At 17.9% G+C, this 26810-nt stretch overlaps 2 protein-coding genes across 2 annotated transcripts; both read left to right on the top strand.

Moving 5' to 3' along the window:
• The first annotated feature begins 225 nt into the window (after nucleotides 1–225).
• Nucleotides 226–2706, top strand: F4822DRAFT_398062 (pyruvate kinase). Its single transcript, XM_051457662.1, has 6 exons — nucleotides 226–784; nucleotides 843–873; nucleotides 931–1157; nucleotides 1217–1559; nucleotides 1620–1636; nucleotides 1773–2706. The coding sequence occupies exons 1-6, from the start codon at nucleotides 624–626 to the stop codon at nucleotides 2581–2583; spliced, it is 1590 nt and encodes a 529-aa protein (XP_051315141.1). The 5' UTR covers nucleotides 226–623; the 3' UTR covers nucleotides 2584–2706.
• F4822DRAFT_398057 (Lactonase, 7-bladed beta-propeller-domain-containing protein) lies at nucleotides 2639–4413 on the top strand. Its single transcript, XM_051457661.1, has one exon. It carries the CDS (start codon nucleotides 3291–3293, stop codon nucleotides 4083–4085), a length of 795 nt encoding a protein of 264 aa, XP_051315140.1. The 5' UTR covers nucleotides 2639–3290; the 3' UTR covers nucleotides 4086–4413.
• The last annotated feature ends 22397 nt before the right edge of the window (nucleotides 4414–26810 follow it).

The following is a 26810-nucleotide window of genomic DNA, read 5'->3' as shown; positions in this document are numbered from 1 at the left end:
CTTATCCAAGTATATGGAGAAGTAGATATACACCGATATATGTGCAAATCACCAACCTTAGAGTGTCCGTTTTATGAGGTAAGAAGTACCTATTACTTTGGACATTCAATTCAGTGGGTCAACTCCACGGTACATTACATATGTACATGTATGTAGGGCCAGGAGAATAAATAAAAATAAAAAAAAAGGGAAAGAAAAGCCCCTCAATGCCCCGCGCAGGGTAAGTACTACTGGTCAATTCTTGGACCCCCCAAGGCAACCCAGGGAAAGCTTGACCCTGCTTCAGCAAAAAATGCATTGAGAGCCCTGGAGGAAGGAGGGGTGGGGTTAATCCGTAACTCTCGTTCTAACTTTTCTAAAAGTGATCAGAGGTTAGAAATACCTCACCTCACACTCACCTCACCTCATCCCATTGCAATTCTTCATTGCATCTTGTTCTATTCTACTGTTTTCTTCTACGTCGCCCTCTGTCCGTATGTTAGTCTCCTCCCATTCCTCCCCAATCCTTCCACTCCTTCCAGCTCAATAGTTCTTCGATTCTGATAAAGTGATACCCTATAGTAATCCTCCTCCCCGTCGAACCTTCTTGCCTCGACAGTTCTTGGACATTATCTACATAGACAATGTCTGCATCCTCTCTCGATCATTTGGCCCTGGGTGGCCGCGTTGAGTGGCTCGCGAGCCTTAACACGGCTGCAACTCCTAGCAAGAATGCCCATCGACGAACTTCCATCATCTGCACCATTGGCCCTAAGACGAACTCGATCGAAAAGATTAACTCCTTGTCAGTTTTTATCCCCTTCCGAATAAAGCATTCCCCAGGAAACTAACGCGGCATCTAGGCGACAATCTGGTCTCAACATTGTGCGAATGGTAAGGAGATTTCCCTATGAAAATGGCATTTACGAGATGCTTACCACGCCAATCTAGAATTTTAGCCATGGAAGCTACGAATACCACCAATCCGTTATCGACCACACTCGTGCCGCCGAAAAGGAACGAAGTGGTCGTCAAGTCGCCATTGCTCTCGATACCAAAGGACCCGAGATACGTACTGGCGATACTGAGCGTGGTGAAGATATCCCCATCAAGGCCGGACACGTCCTAAACATTACCACCGACGAGAAATACAAGACCTCGTGCAATTCAGAGAACATGTATGGTATTTTTAAGTTTGTTATAATTGCAATTGCTGTCTCGTACTAACAACTCATAGGTATGTTGATTATGCCAACATCACCAAGGTGATCGAGCCTGGAAAGGTCATATATGTCGACGATGGAGTTCTTGCCTTCGACGTGCTCAAGATCAAGGACGACAAGACAGTCGAGGTTAAATGCCGCAACAACGGGTTCATCTCCTCCCGAAAGGGTGTGAACCTTCCTGACACTGATGTCGATCTCCCTGCTCTATCAGAGAAGGACAAGAATGATCTCCGATTTGGAGTCAAGAACAACGTAGATATGGTCTTTGCAAGTTTCATTCGGCGAGGTGATGATATTCGTGCCATTCGCGAAGTCCTGGGAACAGAAGGAAAACATATTCAGATCATTGCCAAGGTCTGTATCCTCCTATTATACCTCTCATATAAGTACGATCACTAACAGATTTATTTGTAGATTGAAAACCGACAAGGGTACGTTGATTATTCTCCTTAGCAGCACGTCCCCCCTTTAAATCCATCCCCCCAATGCGATACAAGAATCTCGTAGCTTTGCAACCATTAGAGTTAAACCCCGAGTCTTGAGAATGCTAACCGGTGCTAAACACAGATTAAACAACTTCGATGAAATCCTTCAAGAAACCGATGGAGTTATGGTAGCTCGAGGTGATCTGGGAATCGAGATCCCGGCATACGAGGTATTCGCTGCCCAGAAGAAATTAATCGCCAAGTGCAATATCGCCGGCAAGCCTGTTATCTGCGCGACCCAGATGTTAGAGAGTATGATCACCAACCCCCGCCCAACTCGAGCGGAGATTAGCGACGTCGGCAATGCTGTCACTGACGGAGCCGATTGTGTCATGCTTAGCGGCGAGACCGCTAAAGGAGCCTACCCAGAGTTAGCAGTCCGTGAGATGAGCAATACTTGTCTTGCAGCAGAGAACTCCATCCCCTACGTAAGCCACTACGAAGAAATGGTCTCGTTGACGAAACGCCCCACGAGTGTCGTCGAGGCTTGCGCTATGGCTGCAGTGCGAGCATCGTTGGATTTGAACGCTGGGGGAATCATTGTCCTCTCGACATCTGGTGATTCAGCCCGACTATTATCAAAATACCGCCCAGTATGCCCAATTTTTATGGTTACCCGCAACCCGTCAGCGTCGCGTTACGCACATCTATACCGTGGGGTCTATCCCTTCTTATTCGACGAGGCGAAGCCCAACTACGACCAGGTTAATTGGCAGGAGGATGTCGACCGTCGCATCAAGTGGGCTCTTGAGAGGGCATTGGGATTAGGCTTACTCAGCAAGAATGATTCCATCGTTGTCGTCCAAGGCTGGAGAGGTGGCATGGGTAATACTAACACACAACGGATTGTAAAGGCTGATCCAGACCACTTAGGCTTAGGGATGATGCACTAAAGCAAGCTTCCTATGATCTTAATATCGCAGTCGGGGGGTATTACGCCTTGGATGACAGTATACGAGGCAGAGCATCACTAGTAGAAAGTAGATTGCTAATAAATTAGTCACGTTTCTTGAGAATCATTCTCCATTGATTTGACGTACCTACGGACCTGTGATGGCAACCTAGTAGTTGAGGAGCAGAATACTCGAGAAGCCATCAAGTCTAATGTAAGCGCTGTTGACATGCCTTGGGGCGCCTAGTGCCAGGCCGGTTTCTCAAACCCCTCCGTGACATTAAAAACACACAATAAAGACTATTACGTACACTTGATGGTATTTCTTTTTTCCACTCCACATATTATTGTTTATGAAGACTGCGTAGCCAGTAACAACTCCTAACGACTGACCAAAGGATATCACAAATCAATATTACTAGGCTACAATCAACTGGTTTTCAAACACTTCATCTATGCCTATTAAATTTGCCCATCAATATATATATTGACAATGCGGAACGAAAAAAATGGCTGGCCAATATACAACGCAACACTACTCATTACACACAGGGAAGACTTAACTAATCATTACCATAGAAAAAAACAGCAATACCCCCACGAGAAAGAAATCATAATATAAGATGGATAACCAAAGTTCCTCCTCGCCAAGTCAATTAAGAAGGCTGCTTGTCGGCAACCGAGACCAGATATTAGTAATCGACTTCGATGGCACCCGCTTTTCCATTGTTGGGAGGCATACGCAAGAGAATTTGGATGCCGGGTTGGCTCCTCTTCAAAGAGCCCAACCTGTTATACGTTGTGAATTCGATAGGGTTCGATACCAGTTTATTCAAGCTTAGCGATCACAAGCTTAACTTGATCTCCAGCGCAACGGCGTCGGAGGGCGGTGTTGACCTCGAATTCATCCACGACAAAACCCGTATGGTCGAAGCTTGCTACCGGAGCGGGATGATTGACATCTGGGATACGTCAAAAGCTGACGGCACCCTTAAATATATGAAGAGCCTTTCACCACCCGGCAAGCCTACTCCTCCTCGAAACCACCACCGGCCCCACCAAGCTGTCCTCGATCCAACTGGCCGCTTCTTTGTCGTACCAAACCTTGGGGGAGACACATTGGTAGTTATAGATTCGGAAGATGACAGATACGAGATCACAGGGTGTACTACTGTACCAGCCAACGTCGGTCCACGTCGTGTTGCATTCATTAGAAGAGACGAGAAACTGTTTCTAATCATGGTGGGAGAGGTTTCAAACGAGGTCTTTTTGTATGAGACCGACTATTCCAACGATACACTGCAGTTCAACGAAATCGAGCGGCAAAGCACGTACGGAAATTCGCCTCCAAGTAACGGGTCTGCAGCTAAAGTGGCTGAATTGATGGTTTCTAATAACCAGACAGATGTTTACATCTCGAATCGGGTCACAGGTGAGACGACAGACCATATCGCTCATTTTGAATTTGGGGAGCTTTACATGGTCCACATCTTCAATACATAAGACGTGTCTCGAGTGGCGGACAACTGCCTAGGGTGTTTTGTCTTAGCCCGGAGTTTGAGCAAGAAATAATGTTTGTAGGGAACGAGACAGGCGGAGCTGGCCTGGTTGCGTTGATGCGGGACGAATGGGGACATTTGGACAAGGTTCCCATTGCAACAATGCCAAACTCTGAACTTGTCGTTGCTGGCCGTGATAAAAGCAAGATTAGCGGGCCACAATCTATGACGTTTATGTAAACATTTTGACAATGGATGATGACACAAAAAAGACCAAATTGTCAATCATATGCCTGAGATTTCTTAGGTTACTATGTCATTTTTTAAACCCATTTTCAAGATATCTTTTTAATCCCTTTTTAAGAAATTTTTAATAAAAGATAAGGGAATGCCGTTTTATTAATTATAATTATTAATATTTAATTAATATATATATATATATGATAAACTTATGCCTTAAAAAGATATAATCATTATTAAATTAATTAATCTAGGTATTTTAATTTAAAAGTAATAATATTAATAATAAGTTAAGTAATTAAATAGGTTCTTATTTATTAAAAAAGCTTAAAATTTTTTTATTATATTTAAAAAAATAGTCTTAGATTAATAATTATAAAAAAATAATTAAATATATAAGAAATATTTATGATTATATAATTATTCTTTTTTTTAAAATTTTTTTTATTATTATTATAATCTAATTAATTTAATTAATTTAGTTAATTTAATTTTAGATTATTTAAATTATATAAATTATTTAAATCATTTTAAATCATATAAATAAACAAAATTATATCCCCTTATAATTCCTTTATAATTAATTTAAAATACTTCCATTCTTAGTTCTTTAATTATTACCTAATACTATTGATTTATAACGTTATACCCCACTTTTAAGATCTTTATGTGACAAACCTATGCCTCAGAAAGATATAATCATTGCTAGATTGGTTAATCCAGGGTTTCTTAATTTGAAAGTAACAATATCAATAATAGGTCAAGTAATTAAATACATTCTATTCATCAGAAAGGCTTAGAGTCCTCTCACTATGCTCAAAAGAATAATCTTAAATTAATAACTAAAGAATTATAAAAGAATAATTAAATATATAGGAAAATTGTGGTAATTATATAGATGTTCTTTATTGTTACCTTTTTTATGGATGAGGTTAGATTTCCTTATTTATATTTATCTTTATTACATTTGTTGGATAAGATTGGATGTACTTATCTATATTTATTTATGTCATATTTATTGGATAAGATTGGATATCCTCATCCATATTCATCTATGTTACGTGTTATACACTCCTGCTGTCATTGCCCTACTTCGGCAAGGAAAAAGGTTTCCTCCAGGGTCTTACACCCCTGTAGGCCTATGTGGTTTGTGACACTTTATCCCTTAAAAATAAAAAATAAATAAGTATCTTTTCCCTTTTTAAATATTATATATTTTATTTATTATATTAATTATATTTAATTAAATTTAAAAAGACCTAACTTCCTTAAAATATATAAAATAATATAAATCTTATAATTATAAAATTAATTATATTAGTAAATTTAATATTTATGGTTCCTTATATTTTTATTATTCCTATTTTAGTAAATTATTTTATTATTATATTTATAAATAAAAGTCTAATTATAATATAATAATAATAAATTTCTTTAATGATTTAGATTTTAAATATAATAAGTTTTAAAAAAAATATTATAATATTAAAAAGATTTTAAAAGCCTTCTTATATATTGTCATAAACCAACAATATTAGGCAACAATTAAGGAACCAAGAATGAAGACATCCCAGACTAATCATGGAGGAATTATAAGGAAATATAATTCTATTTGTTTATATGATTTAGATGATTTAAAACTAGATTAATTAAATTAATTAGATTATAATAATAATAGATTTTAAAAAAAAGAAAAAGGAATAATTATATAATTATAAATATTTCTTATATGTTTAATTATTTTTTTATAATTATTAATTTAAGATTATTCTTTTAAATATAATGAAAGGAATTTAAACCTTTTTAATAAACAAAATTTATTTAATTATTTAACCTATTATTATTATTATTATTATTATTATTATTATTATTATTATTATTATTATTATTATTATTATTATTATTATTATTATTATTATTTTTAAATTAAGATATTTTAGATTAATTAATTTAATAATAATTATATCTTTTTAAAATAAAGGTTTATTACATTTTAATAACTTTTTAATTAATATTAATATTAAGTTAAAAAATAATATAAATTATTTATAAAATATTCCATTATTATTGTCAATTAAATGCTCTTTTATTTTATTAATTTTTAAAAATAAAATAAAAAATCTTTATACTTTTTAAAAATTATCTTTTAAAGAATATCATAATTAAATATAAAATAAATTAATAAATCCTAATCTAAAAAACAAAGAAGAATCAGATAAAAAAAGCTTCAAAATAAAGACCTAAATGATTTATAATAATTTAATCTATCATTATCTAAAATACCCATATCTATTTATATCATTTAAAATTTATTATTTATAAAAGAAATACTTTAACTTATTAATAAAATAATATCCTTTAAAATATATTTATAAACTCCAAAATCAAATATTCAAAAAAAAATTAAAATTAAAATAAAAAAGAATAATTAAAAAAAAACTTTTAATTAATAAATAAAGGTTATAATTACCTTTATAAAAGTTAAAAGACTTAAAAAAGAATTAATAGTAAAAAAAACTAGACAAAAAAATACTTTTAAAAAGTTCCTAATAGGAACCTTTTAGTAATTAATATCTCCTTAACCTTCAGTACCTTTTGGACCATTAAATAGTAATAATAATAAAAATAATAAAGATAAAAAAAAGAAAAAAGGCAAAATATCCTAATTAAAAAAAAATAATGATCCCTTTTCTATTTATTAAAAGATATGAATTAATTAATTTATAATAGAATTTTAGATGTTAAGAATTAATTTATATATGTAAAACTTTATCTATTTTTTTATAAGAAGAATTTATTATAAAAAAAATAATAGATGTTTATTATTATTTAATTCTTAAATAAAACTATCTTTATATAGTTCTAATCTATTTTAAAAAATCATTTTAATATTATTGAAAAAGGGTTGAAGGAATTTTAATATATTTTCGAATTATATAAACATTTTAAAAATGAAATGAAGATAATATTTAATAAATTATTTAAAAAAGAAGAAATATAAAAAGTTATTTGTTATTTTTAATAGAAAAAAAAATCCATCTTTTATATGATAGAATTTAAATAGTTTGTTGTTATAAGATAATTATTTAAATAAAAAATAAATTCTTTAAGAAAAAATAACCTATCATTATTAATAAATATATAACTAAAATAATCTTTTATAATAATAGATTATATAAAAAATATAATAAAAAAAGAAGAAATTTTAATAAAATAAAAAATCAAAGAAAAAAAGAACTTATTAAGATTTAAAACCTTAACATAATTAATAATAATAAAAAATCCAAAAAAAGATTTAAATAAAATTAAGTATTATAATTATTAAAAAATAAAATATTATAAAAATTAATATAAGAAATTTGAGAAATAATTATAAATTTTAAAAGGAAAATTAGTTAGTATAATAATTATATTATTAGGATTATTAATTTTGGTAATATTTGATATTATTAATAAGAAATTTAAAGATTTATTATTTAATTATAATAAAATCATTTAATAAATAAAGATAGAAAATTTTATAGATTAAATAAATTAGTTGTAGGATCTTAATATAATAAATATAAAGGATGTTAAAGAAAAAGAAATAAATATCTTTTCCAAAGAATCTAATTTTTCTTTGAAAATATAAAAATTATTATAAGATATAAATTAAGATTTAAAAGATAAAATGAAAAGAAAAATAATATTCTTAATATAAATTAATAATTAAAATATTTTTATTATATTATTATAAAATAAAAATATTATTTTAATATATTTTAATAAAATATAAATATATTAATAAATAATATAAGATTAATAAGATATTAATAATAAAAGAAGATAAAATTAGATTCCTAAATTAAAATTAATATATCATATATGATTAATTAAATAAATAAATTATTATTATTATTATTTAATGATTTATAAAATCTTAAATGTATATTTAAAAATAATTAGTAATAAATTCAAAAACATAAAAGACAAAATTGAAGACAAACCCATAAAACCATTATTAAAAAATTATTTAAAAAAATATTAATATTATTTATTATAAAGACATTTAAAAATCTAGACTATAAAAGAGTAATCAAAAAGGAATAGAATCAAAAATTTATAAGATATTATTCTAAAAATATGAATAAAGTTATCTACGTATTGTTTTATAACCAAAAATAAAACATAATCACCTTGATCAAATATATCTAAAAATATTTAAAACAAATTATTCAATATTTAAACACCATTTCAAATAGATATTATAAATATATATTACAATAATATAAAGAAAAAATTAACCATTTTTTAAAAAAATATTATATTTAAAAAACAAAATTATAATATTTTTAAAAAAATAATTAATAAACTTGTTATAAAAAATAATAAATATAATTAATAAATAATAAAATATAATAAAAAGATTATTAAAAATATTATGAACTTTATTAAATAATAAAAAAAGATAATTAAGGAATTTCAATTAATTATAAAATTAATATAAAAAGAATATAAATTTAATATATTAATCAATTTAAAATACATAATAAATCTAATTAATTTAAAATTAATTGATAAATATAAAATATTATATTAAATAAAAAAAATGCTTTATTAAATTAATAATATTAATAAAAGTTTTATTATTTATAATAAAAGAAAAGTTAAAAAAGAAATTGTAACTTTTTTTGTTTTAATTTAGAGATATAAAAAAAAATACCTTTCAATATTATTAATATAAATTACGATATAATTCTGGGAAAGATATGGTTTAAAATTAGTAACCTAAAAATCGATTAGATATATAATTAACTTTATTAAAACAAATTAAAAGAAAATTTAATTTTTAAATATCGAAAAAAGGTCAATTTAAATAAATTAAAATAGCAATTATAAGAGTTATAAATAAATAATATTATAAAAAAACATTTCATATTTTTATATTTTATAATATAACAAATAAATATAAAAAAATTAAATAATTAAAAACAAGTTAAAATAAGTTAAAATTAAAGAAAAATATATAAAAATATTTCTTGAATTATTTCAAAATAATTTAGATATAAATATAAATATATTAAAATATAATTAATAGAATGATAGAATTATATTAAAAAAAAGAAAATACTTAAAATTACATTAAATTTACTAATTAAATTAAAATAAATCTAAAACCTTATATATTATATTTTAAAATAAAAAAACAAAAAGATTTATATAAAAATTAAAATCATTAATAAAATATTTAATCTTTTTAATACTTAAAAAGAATAAAGATGAAATATCAAAGTTAAATAAAAAAAGAAAAATGGTATGGAAAGATGTTTATAATTACCGATAATTAAATAAAATCACAATCAAAGATAGATATCTTTTATCACGTATTAAAAACCTAAAAAAAAATAAAAATAATAATAAATAATTTATATCATTAAATTTAAAATTTATTTTTAATCTTATATAAATTATTAAAAAAAATGAATGGAAAATAGTTATTAAAATATCAGATAATTATTTTTTAATAAATAATCTAAGATATTCTATAATAATTCTTTAAAAAAATATCTTTATATATTTAAACGATATTTTGATCTATTTAAAAATCAAAAAATAATATAAGAAAAATATATATAAAATACTTAAAATCTTAAGAGAAGCTAAGCTTTTTATAAATCTAAATAAAAATGACTTTTTTGTTTAAAAACTTAATTATTTTGGATATATAATCTTTCTAAGAAAAATTAAGATATAAAAATCTAAAATATTTATAATTAGGGAATGGTTAATTTTAGACATTATTATAAAAATATAAGCTTTTTATAATTTCTATAATTATAATAAAGCCTTAATTAAGGATTTTAAAAAAATCATAAGATTAATAATTATAATATATATTAAAAATCCAAAGGATTTTAAATAAACATAAAAAATAAAAAAGATATTTTAAGAAATAAAAAAAATTATAACAAAAAATCTAATAATAAAATACCCTAACCTAAATAAAAAAAATGATTATATATTAATATTTTAAATAAAACAATAAAAATAATACTGGAATAATTAAAAAACAATAAAAAATAATATCCAATTATCTACTTTTTTAAAACCTTTAAGAAATTAAAATTAAAATATAAAATATATAATTAAAAACTTATAACAATCTATTAAATATTAAAAAAATAAAAACTATAGGTATGAAAAATTATTAAACCTTTAGAAATATATTCAAATTATTATAATCTTAAACCCCTTATAATTATTAAAATTTTTAATAATAAATAATTATGATAGATAAATAATCTTATATATTTTAACTTTAAAATCCATTATATTAAGGAAAAAAAGAATATCTACATAAATATTCTTAATAAATTAAAGGATCTTAATACCAAAAAAAATAAAAAAAAAAATAAAAAACAATATTCTAAAAAATATCTAATAATATCTTAATATTATCGGTAATTTATTTAACTAAATCATAACATAAATCAGAATAAAGAATTAAAAAAGAAACCTTACAAATTAAAAACATTTTATTAATATAAAATTTGATTATTAAAGACACAATATCATATAATAGAAAAATCTATATACCATAAATATCATAAAAGAAATTTATATAAAAAAATATATAAATATTTTCTATATAAATATTTGAAAATATTTAAAATTATTATATAATTATAAGAAAAATATAATTTTTTAGGAATTAAAGGAATAATTAAGAAGATTATTTTGGATTATACCATCTATAATAAAGATAAAGGAACCAAATATAAATTATATAGATTTTTATAATTAATTAAGGTTTTAAATAAATTATAAAATATTATTATATGGGATTTTATTATCAAATTATCTAAATTATAACATCTAATAACTAAAAAAAATATAATAATATATGGATTATTATCGATAAATTTATGAAATATAAATATTTTATATTATTTAAAAAACCTATATAGCCAAAGATTTAACTTTCAAATTTATCGAAAAGGTTTTTAATAAATATAGGTTACCGAAAAAAATTATTTTAAATAAAAATAAGTTCTTTATTTTGAAATTCTAGGTTGGTTTAATGAAAAAAATTAAAAATTAAATAAAAATTCTTTATAATAATTTATTTTTAAATTAATAGATAAATGAAGTAATTAAATTAAACATCTCCTATTTATTATATTTTTATATAATATTTTAATAAATAATATCATTAAAATATTATTATAAAAAAATTATATGGATAATAAATAGATATAAAATATAAATGATTAATAAATAAGATTATCCCAGAATCAAAAATAATATTATCTAAAATAAAAACATTTGTTATTAGAATTTTAATATTTTAAATTTTTATAAAGATAAATAATAATATATTATAACAAAAAAAATTGAAAAATCAATTTTATAAAAAAGAAATAAGATTTATTTTTTATAAAATAAATAATATTTAATTTTGAAGATATCATAAATTTAAATTAAGAGATTAAATAAGAAATTGGACTTTAAAAAATTAAGATCTTTTTTAATTAAGAAAGTCCTTTTAAAAATAATTATTATTTATAATTATTAATAAATATAAAATTAAAAATTAATATATTTTATATTATTATATTTAAATTAATATTCAAAAATATCAAACTTAAAAGAGATATCAAATTGGAGGAAAATCTAAAAAAATATAATATCAAAACTGTTTAAGATTTTAGGATCATTAATAATTAGATTAAATATTTTATTAAATAATTCAATTATTTAAAAAAACATCTTATAAATAAAAAAATCTAAAAATTAATTAAAGATTTTTATTATTAAAATCTTAATTATTTAAAATCTATATAACTATAGTTAATAATAATATCAAATCAAAATTAAAATTTATTTCTAAAAAGGAAATAAAAGAAATTAAAAAAAAAATTAATAAGAAATTATTAAATTTTAGATTTTTTTTAAACCTCTTCTTCTTCCTTTTCTTTTTTATTTAATTATTTTTTATATTAAAGAATTTTTACTACCTTTCCTTTAATGATTTCTTCTTATTAATAGAGATAATATATTTAATTAAAGAATTTATAAATCTTTTTATATTATTAATCTAATAAATATTAAATCTCCTCTTATTATTTTATTATAATGCTTATTAAATATATAAGAAAGTTTTTTAGGTTTTCTTAATATTATAACACTTTTTTTGAAACTTATTATATTTAAAATTTAAATTATTAAAGAAATTTATTATTATTATATTATAATTAGGTCTTTATTTATGGATATAATGATTATATATGTTATTTTTAAGAAGATAATAATAAAATGATTTATTAAAATGGGAATAATAGGAATATGGGAAATTATAAATATTGAATTTATTGATGTGATTAGTTTTGTAATTATGGGATTTGTATTGTTTAGTATATTTTAAGGAAGTTAAACCTTTTTGGATTTGATTAAATATAATTAATATAGTGGATAAAATATATAATATTTAAGAAGGAAGAAGATATTTATTTATTTTTTTATTTTTAAAGAATAAAGATCTTGGAAGTAAGATATAATATTATAAATTAATAATATTAGATAATAATTAAGCAATTAAGAGTAGAAGTATCCTAAATTAATCATGGAGGAATTATAAGGGGATGTGATTTTGTTTATTTATATGATTTAGAATGATTTAGATGATCTATATGATCTAGATGATCTGGAATTAGATTAATTAGATTAATTAGATTATGATAATAATAGATTTTAAAGAACGAAAAGAGGAATCATTATATGATTATAAATATTTCTTATATATCTAATCATTTTTTCTATAATTATTAATCTAAGACTATTCTTTTAAATACAGTAAAAGAACTTTAAGTCTTTTTGATGAATAGAATTTATTTAATTATTTAATTTATTATTATTATTATTATTTTCAAATTAAAATATCTTAGATTAATTAATTCAATAACGGCTATACCTTTTTGAGGTAGAGGTTCATCAAATATATTTAATAAATAGCTATAATGAAGTAATAAAAAGAGATTTAATATTTATTAGATTAGTAATATAAAAGGATTTATAAATTTTTTAATTAAATATATTATCTTTATTAATAAAAAAAATTATTAAAAAAAAGGTAATAAAAGATGTTCTTATAATTCTTAAATATTATTTTCTTTTAAATAATTAAGTTATTTAATAAAATATTTGATTTAATTATTAATGATCCTAAAATCTTAAATGATTTTGATATCATATTCCTTTAGGTTTTCCTTTAATTCAATATTTCCTTTAAATTTAATATTTTTAAATATTAATTTAAATATAGTAATATAAAATATATTAATTTTTAATTTTATATTTATTGATAATTATAAATAATAATTCATTTTTAAAAAGATTTCTTTAATTAAAAAAGATCTTCATTTCTTAAGATCCAATTTCTTGTTTAATCTCTTAATCTAAATCTATAATATTTTTAAAATCAAATATTATTTCTTTTTTATAAAATTAATCTTTTAATTCTTTTTTTATTATAATATATTATTATTTATTTCTATAAAATTTTAAAATATTATTTAAACTTTATTTATAATATTATTTCCAATTTTAGAATAATTTTATTTATTAATAATTTATATTTTATATTTATTTATTATCTATATAATGCTTTTTATATTAATATTTTAATAATATCATTTATTAGAATATTATATAAAAATATAATAAATAATAAAAGTTTTACCTAATCATTTTATTTATAATTAATATAGTTTTATAAATATTATTCCAATATTTAATTTAATTATTTTATTTACTTATCAATCTAAAAATAAATTATTATAAAGAATTTCAAAATGAAAAACTTATCTTTATTTAAAATAATTTTCTTTAATAATTTATATTGATTAAAAACTTTTTTAATAAATTTAAAAGTTAAATCCTTAACTATATAGATTTCCTTAAATAATATAAAATATATATATTTTATATATTTATTAATAATAATTTATATATTATCATATTTTTCTTTAATTAATTATAAGAACCTATATGATTTATATTTGATTTCTTTAACTTTATTATAAATATTATAATTTAAAATAATCTTCTTAATTATTCCTTTGATTCTTAAAAAATTATATTTTTCCTATAATTATATAATAATTTTAAATAATTTTAAATATTTATATAGAAAATATTTATATATTTCTTATATAAATTCTTTTTATAATATTTATAATATATAGATTTTTTTATTATATGATATTATATGTTTAATAATAAAATCTTATATTGATAAAATATCTTTAATTTATAAGATTCTTTTTTAATCCTTTATTCCTATTTATATTATGATTTAGTTAAATAAATCATTAATAATATTAAAGATCTATTAGATATTTTTTAAAATATTATTTTTTCTTTTTTAACTTCTTTAACATTAAAACCTTTTAATTTATTGAAAATATTTATTTAAATATTTTCCTTTTCTTTAATATAATAAATCTTAAAATTAAAATATCTAAAATCATTTATCTATTATAATTATTTATTAATAAAAAATTTAATAATTATAAAAGATTTAAGATTATAATAATTTAAATATATTTCTAAAAGTTTAATAATTTTTAATACCTATGGTCTTCAGTTTTTTAATATTTAATAAATAATCATAAATTTTTAATTATATATTTTATATTTTAATTTTAATTCTTTAAAAATTTTAAAAAAATAAATAATTAAATATTATTTTTTATTATTTTATTTAAAATATTAATATATAATTTTTTTATTTAAACTAAATAACGTTATTATTAGATTTTTTATTATAATTTTCATTATTTTTTAAAATATTTTTTTTTATTTCTTATAATTTATTTAAAATCTTTTAAATTTTTAATATATATTATAATTATTATTAATTTTATAATTTTTTTTAAAATCCTTAATTAAAACTTTATTATAATTATAAAAATTATAGAAAATTTATATTTTTATAATAATTTCTAAAATTAATCATTCTTTAATTATAAATATTTTAGATTTTTATATTATTTTTTAATTTTTAAATAAATTAAAATATTATTTAAATATATAAAAATGCTTGTTCTAAGGAATTATTATAAAATATCCTAAATTATTTATTAAAAGATAACTAATATATTTATAAATTTAAATAATATTATTAAATATTTAAATAATTATATAATATTTTAATAATTATTTTCTATTTATTTCCTTTAATAATTTATATAAGATTAAAAATAAATTTCAAATCTAATAATACAAATTATTTATTATTATTTACTTTTTTTAAAATTTTTAATATATAATAATAAATATTTATCTTTAATCATAATCTTATTTAATCATTAATAATTATAAATATCTTTTCATAACACTTTTCTTTTTTTATTCAATTTAAATATCCTATCTTTATTCTTTTTAGATATTAAAAAAATTAGGTATTTTATTAATAATTTTAATTTTTATATAAACCCTTTTATTTCCTTATCCTGGAATATAATGTATAAAACTTTTAATTTACCCTGGTTTAATTAATAAATTTAATATAATCTTAAATATTCTCTTTTTTCCAATATAATTCTATAATTATACCAACTATATTCTAATATATCTATATCCATATCCAAATTATTTTAAAATAATTTAAGAAATATTTTTATATATTTTTTTAAATTTTAATTTATTTCTAATTATTTGGTTCTTTTATGTTAATTTATTATATTATAAAATATAGAAACATTAAATATTTTTTTATAATATTATTTATTTATAAGTCTTATAATTGTTATTTTGATTTATTTAAATTAATTTTTTTTGATATTCAGAGGCTGAATTTTCTTTTGGCTTATTCTAATAAAGTTAATTATATATTTAATTAATTCTTAGGTTATTAGTTTTAAGCCATATCTTTTCTAGAATTACATTATAATTTATGTCAATAATATTGAAAGATACTTTTTCCTTATATCCTTAAATTAAAATAAAAAGAATTATAATTTTTTTTAATTTTTTTATTATAGATAATTGTTGCGACCCAACAGGAGGAAGGTCAGGGAATAAGGACCTAGTGGGACCAAAATGACTAATTAGAGGAGGTTTCTGTGGAGGCAACAGAGACTGTGTGTCAAGGCTTATGTAATGACCTCTGGAGGTCTCTGGGGGCATTACAGAGACAAATAGAGAAGAGGTTTCTGAAGGTCTTTGTCTGAGGGATAGAGACCACTTAATGAAGGATATATAAAAAAGAAGTTTCCTATATATCTAGTTACTCTTTCATAGCTCTTTAGTTATCAATCTAAGACTATTCTTTCGAGTATAGTGAGAGGACTCTAAGCCTCTCTGACGAATAGAACCTAATTAACCATTTGACCTACTATTAATATTGTTACCTTCAAATCAAGACACCTAGATCAGCTAATCCAGCAACGACTATACCTCTCCGAGGCATAGGTTCGTCACAATAATAAGGTTTTTATTAATATTATTAATTTAATAAGATATTTTTTTTATTTAATGTAACATTTTATATTTATTAATTAATTTTAAATTAATTAACTTTATTATATATTCTAAATTAATTCATATATTAAACTTATATTCCTTCTATATTAATTCCATAATTAATTAAGATTTTTTAATTATCCCTATTAAACATATTATTTTTTTTCTTATTATTTAATAAAACTTATAATATTCTTAATAATTTTTTTATTATATTTTATTATTTATTAATTATATTTATCATTTTTTATAATAGGTTCATCAATTATTTTATTCTTTTTTAAAAGATTATAATTTTAATTTCTAAATATAATATTTTTTTTTTGAAAATGGTTAACCTTTTTTTTATATTATAATAACATTTATTTATAATATCTATTCAAAATAATATTCAAATATTGAATAATTTATTTTAAATATTCCTAAATATATTTAATTAAAGTAATTATGTTTTATTTTTCTTTATAAAATAATATATAAATAATTTTATTTATATTTTTTATAATAATATTATATAAATCTTTAATTCTATTCCTTTTTAATTACATTTTTATAATCTAGATTTTTTAATATTTTTATAATAAATAATATTGATATTCCTTATCCTTTATATATTCTTTTAATGATAGTTTTGTAGGTTTTTTTTCGATTTTATTTTCTATATATCCGAGACTGTTCCTAATTATTTTTAAATATATATCTAGGATCTTATAGGTTGCTAAAATAGTAATAATAATAATCTATTTATTTAATTAATTATATATGGTATATTGATTTTAATTCAGGAATCTAATTTTATCTTATTTTATTATTAAAATCTTATTAATTTTATATTATTTATTAATATATTTATATTTTATTAAAATATATTAAAATAATATTTTTATTTTATAATAATATAATAAAGATATTTTAATTATTAATTTATATTAAGAATTTTCTTTTTCTTTTTCTTTTACTTTCTAGATTCTAATCTATATTTCATAATGATTTTTTATAAACCTTTTAATAATCCTTATATTTCTAAAAAAGAATTGGATTTTTTAAAAAAGATATTTATTTTTTTTCTTTGGAATCTTTTATGCCTATTATATCAAAATCCCATAATTAATTCATTTAATTTATAAAGTTTTTTACCTTTATTTATTAGATAATTTTATTATAATTAAATAATAAATCTTTTAATTTTTTATTAATAATATAATTATTATGTTAATTAATTTTCTTTTTAAGATTTATAATTATTTTTTAGGTTTTTCATATTAATTTTTATAATATTCCATTTCCTGGTAATTATAATATTTAAATTTATTTAAACTTTTTTTAAATTTCTTATTATTATTAATTATATTAAGGTTTTAAGTCTTAGCAAGTTCTTTTTTTTATTATATCTTTTATATAACCTATTATTATAGAAAATTATTCTAATTATATATTTATTAATAATAATAAATTATTTTTCCTTAAAATATTTATCTTTAATCTAGGTAATTATTCTTTTATAAAGATAATTAAATTATATATTTTTAAATAATTATTCTATAATAATAAATTAATCAAATTTTATTATATAAAAAATAATTTTTCTTTTTTATTAGAAATAATAAATAATCTTTTATATTTCCTTTTTTTTAAATAATTTATTAAATATTATTTTTAAAATGTTTATATAATTTAAAAATATATTAAACATTTTTTAATTTTTTTTTTAATAATATTAAAATAATTTTATTTAAGAATTAAATAATGATAAATATCTATTATTTTTTATAATAGATTTTCCTTATAAAAAGATAAATAAAACTTTATATATATAAATTAATCCTTAATATTTAAAATTTTATTATAAATTAATAAATCTATTAATTTATATTCCTAAATAAATAAAAAAGGGGTTATTGTTTTTTCTTTTTTTAATTAAAATCTTTTACCTTTTTTTTTCTTTTTTCTTTTTATTATTACTATTATCTGGTGGTCCAGGGGATATTAAAGGTTAAAAAGGCATTAATTATTGAGGGGTTCCCAATGGGAATTTTTAGGGACTTTTCTTTTTATAACCTTTTTTAATATTAATTCCTTTTTAAATCTTTTAACCTTTATAAAAGCAACCATAATCCTTATTTATTAATCAAAAGTTTCTTTTTTCTTTTGGTTATTTTGTTTATTTTAACCTTAATTTTTCCTTAAATTTCCAATTTTAGGACTTATAATTCTATTTTAGGAAATATTATTTTATTAATAAGTTAAAATATTTCTTTTATAAATAATAGATGTTGAATAATATAAATAAATATAGATATTCTAGGTAATAATAGATTAGATTATTATAAATCATTTAGGTTTTCATATTAAAAATTTTTCTTATTTAATTTTTTTTTATTTTTTAAGTTAGGGTCTATTAACTTGTTTTATATTTAATTATAGTATTCTTTAAAAGATAATTGTTAAAAAAATATAAAGATTATTTATTTTATTTTTAAAAATTAATAAAATAAAAAAAGATTTAATTAATAATAATAATGGAATATTTTATAGATGATTTATACCATTTTTTAATCTGATATTAATATTAATTAAAAAATTATTAAAATATAATAAACCTATATCTTAAAAAAATATAATCATTATTAGATTAATTAATCTAAGATATCTTAATTTAAAAATAATAATATTAATAATAAGTTAAATAATTTAATAAGTTTTATTTATTAAAGAAGTTTAAAATCCTCTTATTATATTTAAAAGAATAATCTTAAATTAATAATTAAATATATAGGAAATGTCTATGGTTATATAATTACTCCTCTTTCCTTCTTCCTAATATCTAAGATTATCATGATCTATCTTGATTTAATTAATCTACTCCTTATAAATAAAGCTATTAAATCTAATAGATCACATATATCCTATAATTCAACTATGATTTAATTAATCTAACTAATTCTTAATCATATAATTAGATCCATTAAATCTATAAATCACATATATACCATAATTATTTTATTATTAATCCATTATATCTTACCTCTTCCAGGTTCCTAAGATAATGATCCTTTACTGATTTATAACATAAAATATAAAAATCTAAAATATTTATAATTAAGGAATAATTAATCATAAAAATTATTATAAAAATATAAATGTTTTATAATTTTTATAATTATAATAAAATCTTAATTAAAAATTTTAAAAAAATTGTAAAATTAATAATGATTATAATATATATTAAAAATTTAAATTTTTTTAAATAAATATAAAAAATAAAAAAAATATTCTAAAAAAAAAAGAATTATAATAAAAGATCTAATAATAAAATTATTTAATCTAAATAAAAAGAAATAATTATATATTAATATTTTAAATAAAATAATAAAAATAATACTTAATTATTTATTTTTTTAAAATATTTAAAAAATTAAAAATAAAATATAAAATATATAATTAAAAATTTATTAAATATTAAAGGAATACAAATTATTAATTTTTTAGAAATTTATTTAGATTATTATAATCTTAAAGTTTTTATAATTATAATAAATAAATAATCTTATATATTTTAATTTTAAAATCTATTATATTAAAAAAAAGCAAAATATTTAAATAAATATTTTTAATAAATTAAAAGATCTTAATATTAAAGAAATTAAAGAAAAAAATATTTTAAGAAATACTCAATGAATCCCTAATATTATTAATAATCTATTTAATTAAATTATAATATAAATTGGAATAAAAAATCAAACAAAAACCGTTATAAATTAAGGGTATTTTATTAATATAAAATTTTATTATTAAAAATGTAATATTATATAATAAAAAAATTTATATATTATTAACATTATAATAAGAATTTATATAAATATTTAAAAATCTTTAAAATTATTATATAATTATAGGAAAAATATAATATTTTCGAAATTAAAGAAATGATTAAAAATTTTATTTTAAATTATAATATTTATAATAAGGTTAAAGAAATTAAATATAAATTATAGAATATTATTATATAAGATTTTATTATTAAATTACTCAAATTATAATATTTAATAATTCAAAAAAATATAATAATATATAAATTATTATTGATAAATTTATAAAATATAAATATTTTTATTATTTAAAGAAACCTATATAATTAAAAATTTAGTTTTTAAATTTATTAAAAAAGATTATTTTAAATAAAAATAAATTGTTTATCCTAAAATTTTAGGTTGATCTAATAAAAAGATTAAGAATTAAATAAAAATTTGTTATAATAATTTATCTTTAAATTAATAAATAAATAAAATAATTAAACCAAATCTTAAAATAATATCTATAAAATTATATCAATTATAAATAAAATAATTAAATAGAATTCCTATTATTTATTATATTTTTATATAATATTTTAATAAATAATATTATAAAAATATTATTATAAAAAACATTATATAAATAATAAATAAATATAAAGTATAAACCTCTAAATAATATAATAACCTTAGAATTAAAAATAATATTACCTAAAATAAAAACATTTACCATTAAAATCTTCATATCATAAGTTAAATTTAAATAATAATATATTATAATAAAAAAAGAATTAAAACATTAATTTTATAAAATAAATAATATTTAATATTAAAAATATTATAAATTTATATTACAAAATCAAATAAAAATTAAGATCCTTTTAAATTAAATTTTTTTTAAAAAATAAATTATTATTTATAATTATTAATAAATATAACATTAAAAATTAAAATATTTTATATTATTATATTTAAATTAATATTAAAAAAATATTAAATTAAAAAAAGATGTTAAAATAGAAAAGGATCTAGAAGAATATAATATTAAGCTTATTTAAGATTTTAGAATTAAGAAGGATTAAACCAAATATTTTATTAAATAGTTGGATTATTTAGAAAAAAATATCTGGGAATTATAGGAATATTTTATAAATAAAAAAAATTTAAAAATTAATTAAAGATTTTTATTATTAAAATTTCAATTAATTAAGATCTATATAATAATAATTGATAATAATATTAGATTAAGGATAAAATTTATTTCAAAAAAGGAAAAAAAACGATTAAAAAAGAATTAATAAAAAATTATTATATTTTAAATTTCTTTTAGGTTTTTTTGTTTTTTTCTTTATTAATTTCTTTCTTTAATTAAAAAATTTTAATGATTTTATCTTTTATTATATTTTTTGCTAATAAGAGTATTTAATTATATAATTATATAATTGTATTAAAATATTATCGTTTTTTTATCTTTTCTTTTTAATTATACAGGAAGTCTTTAATATCCTTTCTTAAGGATTTTTTTTTAATTAGAAATGTATTTTCAGTTTTATAACATTCCTAGTAAAGATAAATTACACTTTTTATAAAAATAATCCAACGAATTTATAATAATGATGTTATAATTTAATTATAATTGATAAATTTAAATAAATAATAATTTTTTTTAAAATGAATATAATTTAAATATAATATTTAATGATTATTAAATTCCTTAATAATTAAAATATGTTTATTTCTGGATTCCTATTGATTTAAATATTTTTATTTCTATAATAAATCTTTAATAATATAATTTAATATTATAATATTTAAAAGATATAATATTTATGGATTAAGGGATATTCATTTATTTTATTTTTAAGGATAAAGATCTTAAAAATAAGATATAATATTATAAATAATCATTAAAGATTTAAAAAATTTATTAAATTTACTTATATAAAAAAACCAAATCTACCAAATCACCTAATCTATATCCAAACAAAAAAAATCCATAATTAAACAAATAAATCACCCAGATCATAATAATATCAAACTTTAAAAAAAATAATTATATAAACTATAAACACTTCTTATATATTTAATTACTTTTTTATAACTTTTTATTTATTAATTTAAAATTATTTTTTAAATATAATAAAATTTTTTTAAACTTTTTTAATAAACAGAATATATTTAATTATTTAACCTACTATTAATACTATTACCTTCAAATTAAAATACCTTAGATTAATCAATCCAACAACGACTATACCTCCCCAAGGCATAGGTTCATCACAGATTCTTGTTTGGTTAAAAAAATATCTTTAACCTTATAATATTCCTATTAAAAATAAATATATTCTTTATAAAGATAATCTAATAAATTGATAATAATAATATTATAATTTAATCATTATTAATAAATATAATAATTATAATTAATAAAATCAAATAAATAATAATAAGGATTTTTAAAATAAATATAATTTAAATAAAATATTTAATAATTATTAAGTTCATTATTAATCAAGATATATTTATCTCTAAATTTTTATTAATTTAAATGTTTTCACTTTTATAATAAACCTTTAATAATATAATTTAACATTATAATATTTAAAAGATATAATATTTATAAATTAAGAAATGTTCACTTATTTTATCTTTAAGAATAAAGATCCTGGAAATGGGATATAATATTATTAATTAATTAATAAAGAACCATTTAAAGACTTAAAAAAAGTGAAAATATTACAGCCAATTATGGATAATAATGTTATAAACCTGTTAAGAAGCAACTATTTAAAGATTTTAAAAAGTAGAAATATTACAATTAATCATGGATAGTTATTAAAGATTTAAAGAATTTATTTAATTTATTTATATAAGATAATTAAATTTACTAAATCATTTAAATTTATAATTAAATATATAAATCTACCAGATTATTTAAATTTATGATTAAATATATAAATCTATTAGATTATAATAATTTCATAAAAGAAAAAGGAATGGATTATATAATTATAAACATTTCTTATGTATTTAGAATTTTTTTTTCATAATTTTTTAATTATTAATTTAAAACTATTCTTTATATAATAATAAAAGGATTTCAAGCTTTTTTAATAAATAAAATATATTTAATTATTTAACCTGTTATTAATATTGCTATTTTTGAATTAAGATACTTTAGATTAGTTAATCCAGTAATTATTATACCTCCTTAAGGTATAGGTTCGTCACATTCATATGTAAAATATATAAAAATAATAAGATAAATTATATAACAAATATAATTTAAGATAAGATTTTTATAGGTTTTAATTTTAATTATATAATAGATATAAATAATACTATAAATTATTTATATTTAAAAGAGATAGAATTTCTTTTTTTAAATATGGAATATTAATTTTATTTCTTTTAGGTTATTAATAAAAAAAAGGTTAAAAATATTATATTAAATAAAGTTTATTATATTTAGATAAGTAAGGAATTAAAGTTTTATTAATTTTTTTATATATTTTTTAATTTATTATGTAATGTAAATTAAGATAAATAAAATAAATAGTGTATACCATATTAAAAAAGATATAAAATGGAATATAATATATATATATTTAATTTTAATATGGAGTTATAAGTATGGGATATTATGTAGAAAGTATATATAGTATTAAAGGAGGTAAAAATGAAAGAATTAGGTTTGGAAGAAGAATTAAGTTCCGGTAAAGGTAAGAAACCTATTATAAAAAAATGGAAATATATATTTATATTTATATTTTAATAAGTTATAAAATTTATAAAAAAGATAATAAAAATAATATATTAATATTAAAGATATAAGATATATTTATTATAATCTTTATTATAAAAAAGGTATAGTTATTGTTGGATTAATTAATCTAGGGTGTTTCAATTTAAAGGTAATAATATTAATAATAGGTTAGATAATTGGATAAGTTTTGTTTATTAAAAAAGCCTGGAATTTTTTTATTATGTTCTAAAAGAATAATTTTAAATTAATAATTAAAGAATTATGGGAAAAATGATTAAATATATAGGAGATTTTGGTAGTTTATATAGATATTCCTTTTTCTTTTCTTTATATTAGATGTATTAGATATATTTTTTGTATTGGATATATTATTAGTTGATATATTTAAGTACTTAAGGTTATATTATTATTGATTATTTTAGACTTTATTTATTCTTTAAAAATAGATGTAGGGTTCCTAGGTTGTAATATTATTATTTTTTAAAAAAATCTTTATTTTAAAAATTCTTTTTGATAGATTTTTTTCCCCTTATTTTAATTAATATATATATTTTTTATTTTGAAATTAATTATGTATTTTTATCTAAATTAATGTGATGAATATGAAGTTTATGTTAATTATATAGAAAGATATAGATTTTTCATTTTATTATATAATAATTATATTAATTGTAAGGAAGATAATTTAATGATATATGTTGTAATTATTATTATTATTATTAATATAAGTAATATGATATTATTAAAATAAATTTTTTTAAATGGGTTTTTATAATCTGAAAGTACTTGAAAAAAAAATGTTAAAATATTAAAGATAATTTAATTTATCTTTAAAAGGATTTTTATTTGAAGATTTTAATAAAAATAAATAAATTATAACAATTATATTAATAAAAAAATCTTCTTAAATATTATAATCTTTAATTATTATAATAGGATATAAAATTAAATAATATTAAGAAAAAAAATTATTTAATAAAAAAATAAAAATTGGTGGGAAAATAGTAATATATTATTAAAATATAAATCCATATTATTTTTTATAAATAATCTCTTTTGTAACTTTTTTCTTAAAGGTTTAAATTTTAATATATTATTAATAATTAATTAAAATTTTGGTAATAAAAATCCTTAATTAATTTTTAGATTTTCTTATTTATAAAATATTTAATTTGATTATTAATAATCTTAAAATCTTAAATGATTTTGATATTATATTCTTTTAGGTTTTTTTTTAATTTGAAATTTTTTGGTATTAATTTGAATATAATAATATAAAATATATTAGTTTTTAATTTTATATTTATTTTTGAAAGGATTCATTTAATCAAAAAAGATTTTAATTCTTTAAAATCCAATTCCTTACTTAATTTTTTAATTTAAATTTATAATGGTTTTAATATTAAATATTATTTATTTTATAAGAAATAAATTTTATTTTCTTGTTATAAAATTGTTTTTTTAATTTTTTTTATTATAATATATTATTATTTATTTTTATAAAAATTTGAAATATTATTTAAATTTAATTTATAATATTAAGATTTTAATAATAAACATTTCTACTTTAAATGATATTATTTCTAATTCTGGAATTATTAAATTTCCCGAAGGTTTATATTTTATATTTATCTATTATCTATACAGTATTTCTTATGTAAAAATATAATAAATGATAAAAGTTTTATTTAATTATTTTATTTATAATTAATATAATTTTATAGATATTATTTTAATATCTAATTTAATTATTCTATTTATTTATTAATTTGAAAATAAATTGTTATAAAAAATTTTTGTTTGATTTTCAATTTTTTTATTAAATTAATTTAGAATTTTAAAATATAATTCCTTTTAATAATCTATATTTATTAGCAACTTTTTTAATAAATTTAAAAATTAAATCTTTAATTATATAGTTTTTTTGAATAATGTAAAATATTTATATTTTATAAATTCATTAATAATAATTTATATATTATTATATTCTTCTTTAATTATTAGATATTATAATTTAAATAATTCAACAATAAAATCCTATATAATAATATCCTATAATTTATTTGGGATTTTAATTAATTATAGGAACCTATATGGTTTATATTTAGCTTTCTTAATTTTATTATAGATATTATAATTCAAAATAACTTCTTTAATTATTACTTTAATTCGTAAGAAATTATATTTTTTTTTATAATTATATAATAATCTTAAAGATTCTTAAATATTTATATAAAAGATATTTATATATCTTTTATACAAATTCTTTTTATAATATTAATAATATATAGATTTTTTATTATATAATATTATATCCTTAATAATAAAATCCTATATTAATAATATATCCTTAATTTATAAAGTTTTTTTTAATCCTTTATTTTTATTTATATTATAATTTAATTAAATAAATTATTACTAATAT

Source organism: Hypoxylon trugodes (assembly GCF_022578975.1).
Source record: "Hypoxylon trugodes strain CBS 135444 unplaced genomic scaffold F4822scaffold_4, whole genome shotgun sequence".
NCBI classification, from domain to species: domain Eukaryota; kingdom Fungi; phylum Ascomycota; class Sordariomycetes; order Xylariales; family Hypoxylaceae; genus Hypoxylon; species Hypoxylon trugodes.
This window is presented reverse-complemented; position numbering and strand designations above follow the sequence as displayed.

Excerpts from the sequence above, each read along its gene's own strand:
- F4822DRAFT_398062 (XM_051457662.1), top strand. The coding sequence starts at position 624 with ATGTCTGCATCCTCTCTCGATCATTTGGCCCTGGGTGGCCGCGTTGAG. Across the intron at positions 874-930 it reads GTCTCAACATTGTGCGAATG|AATTTTAGCCATGGAAGCTA; the intron begins GTAAGGAGATTT and ends ACGCCAATCTAG. Across the intron at positions 1,158-1,216 it reads TCGTGCAATTCAGAGAACAT|GTATGTTGATTATGCCAACA; the intron begins GTATGGTATTTT and ends AACAACTCATAG.
- F4822DRAFT_398057 (XM_051457661.1), top strand. The coding sequence starts at position 3,291 with ATGGCACCCGCTTTTCCATTGTTGGGAGGCATACGCAAGAGAATTTGG.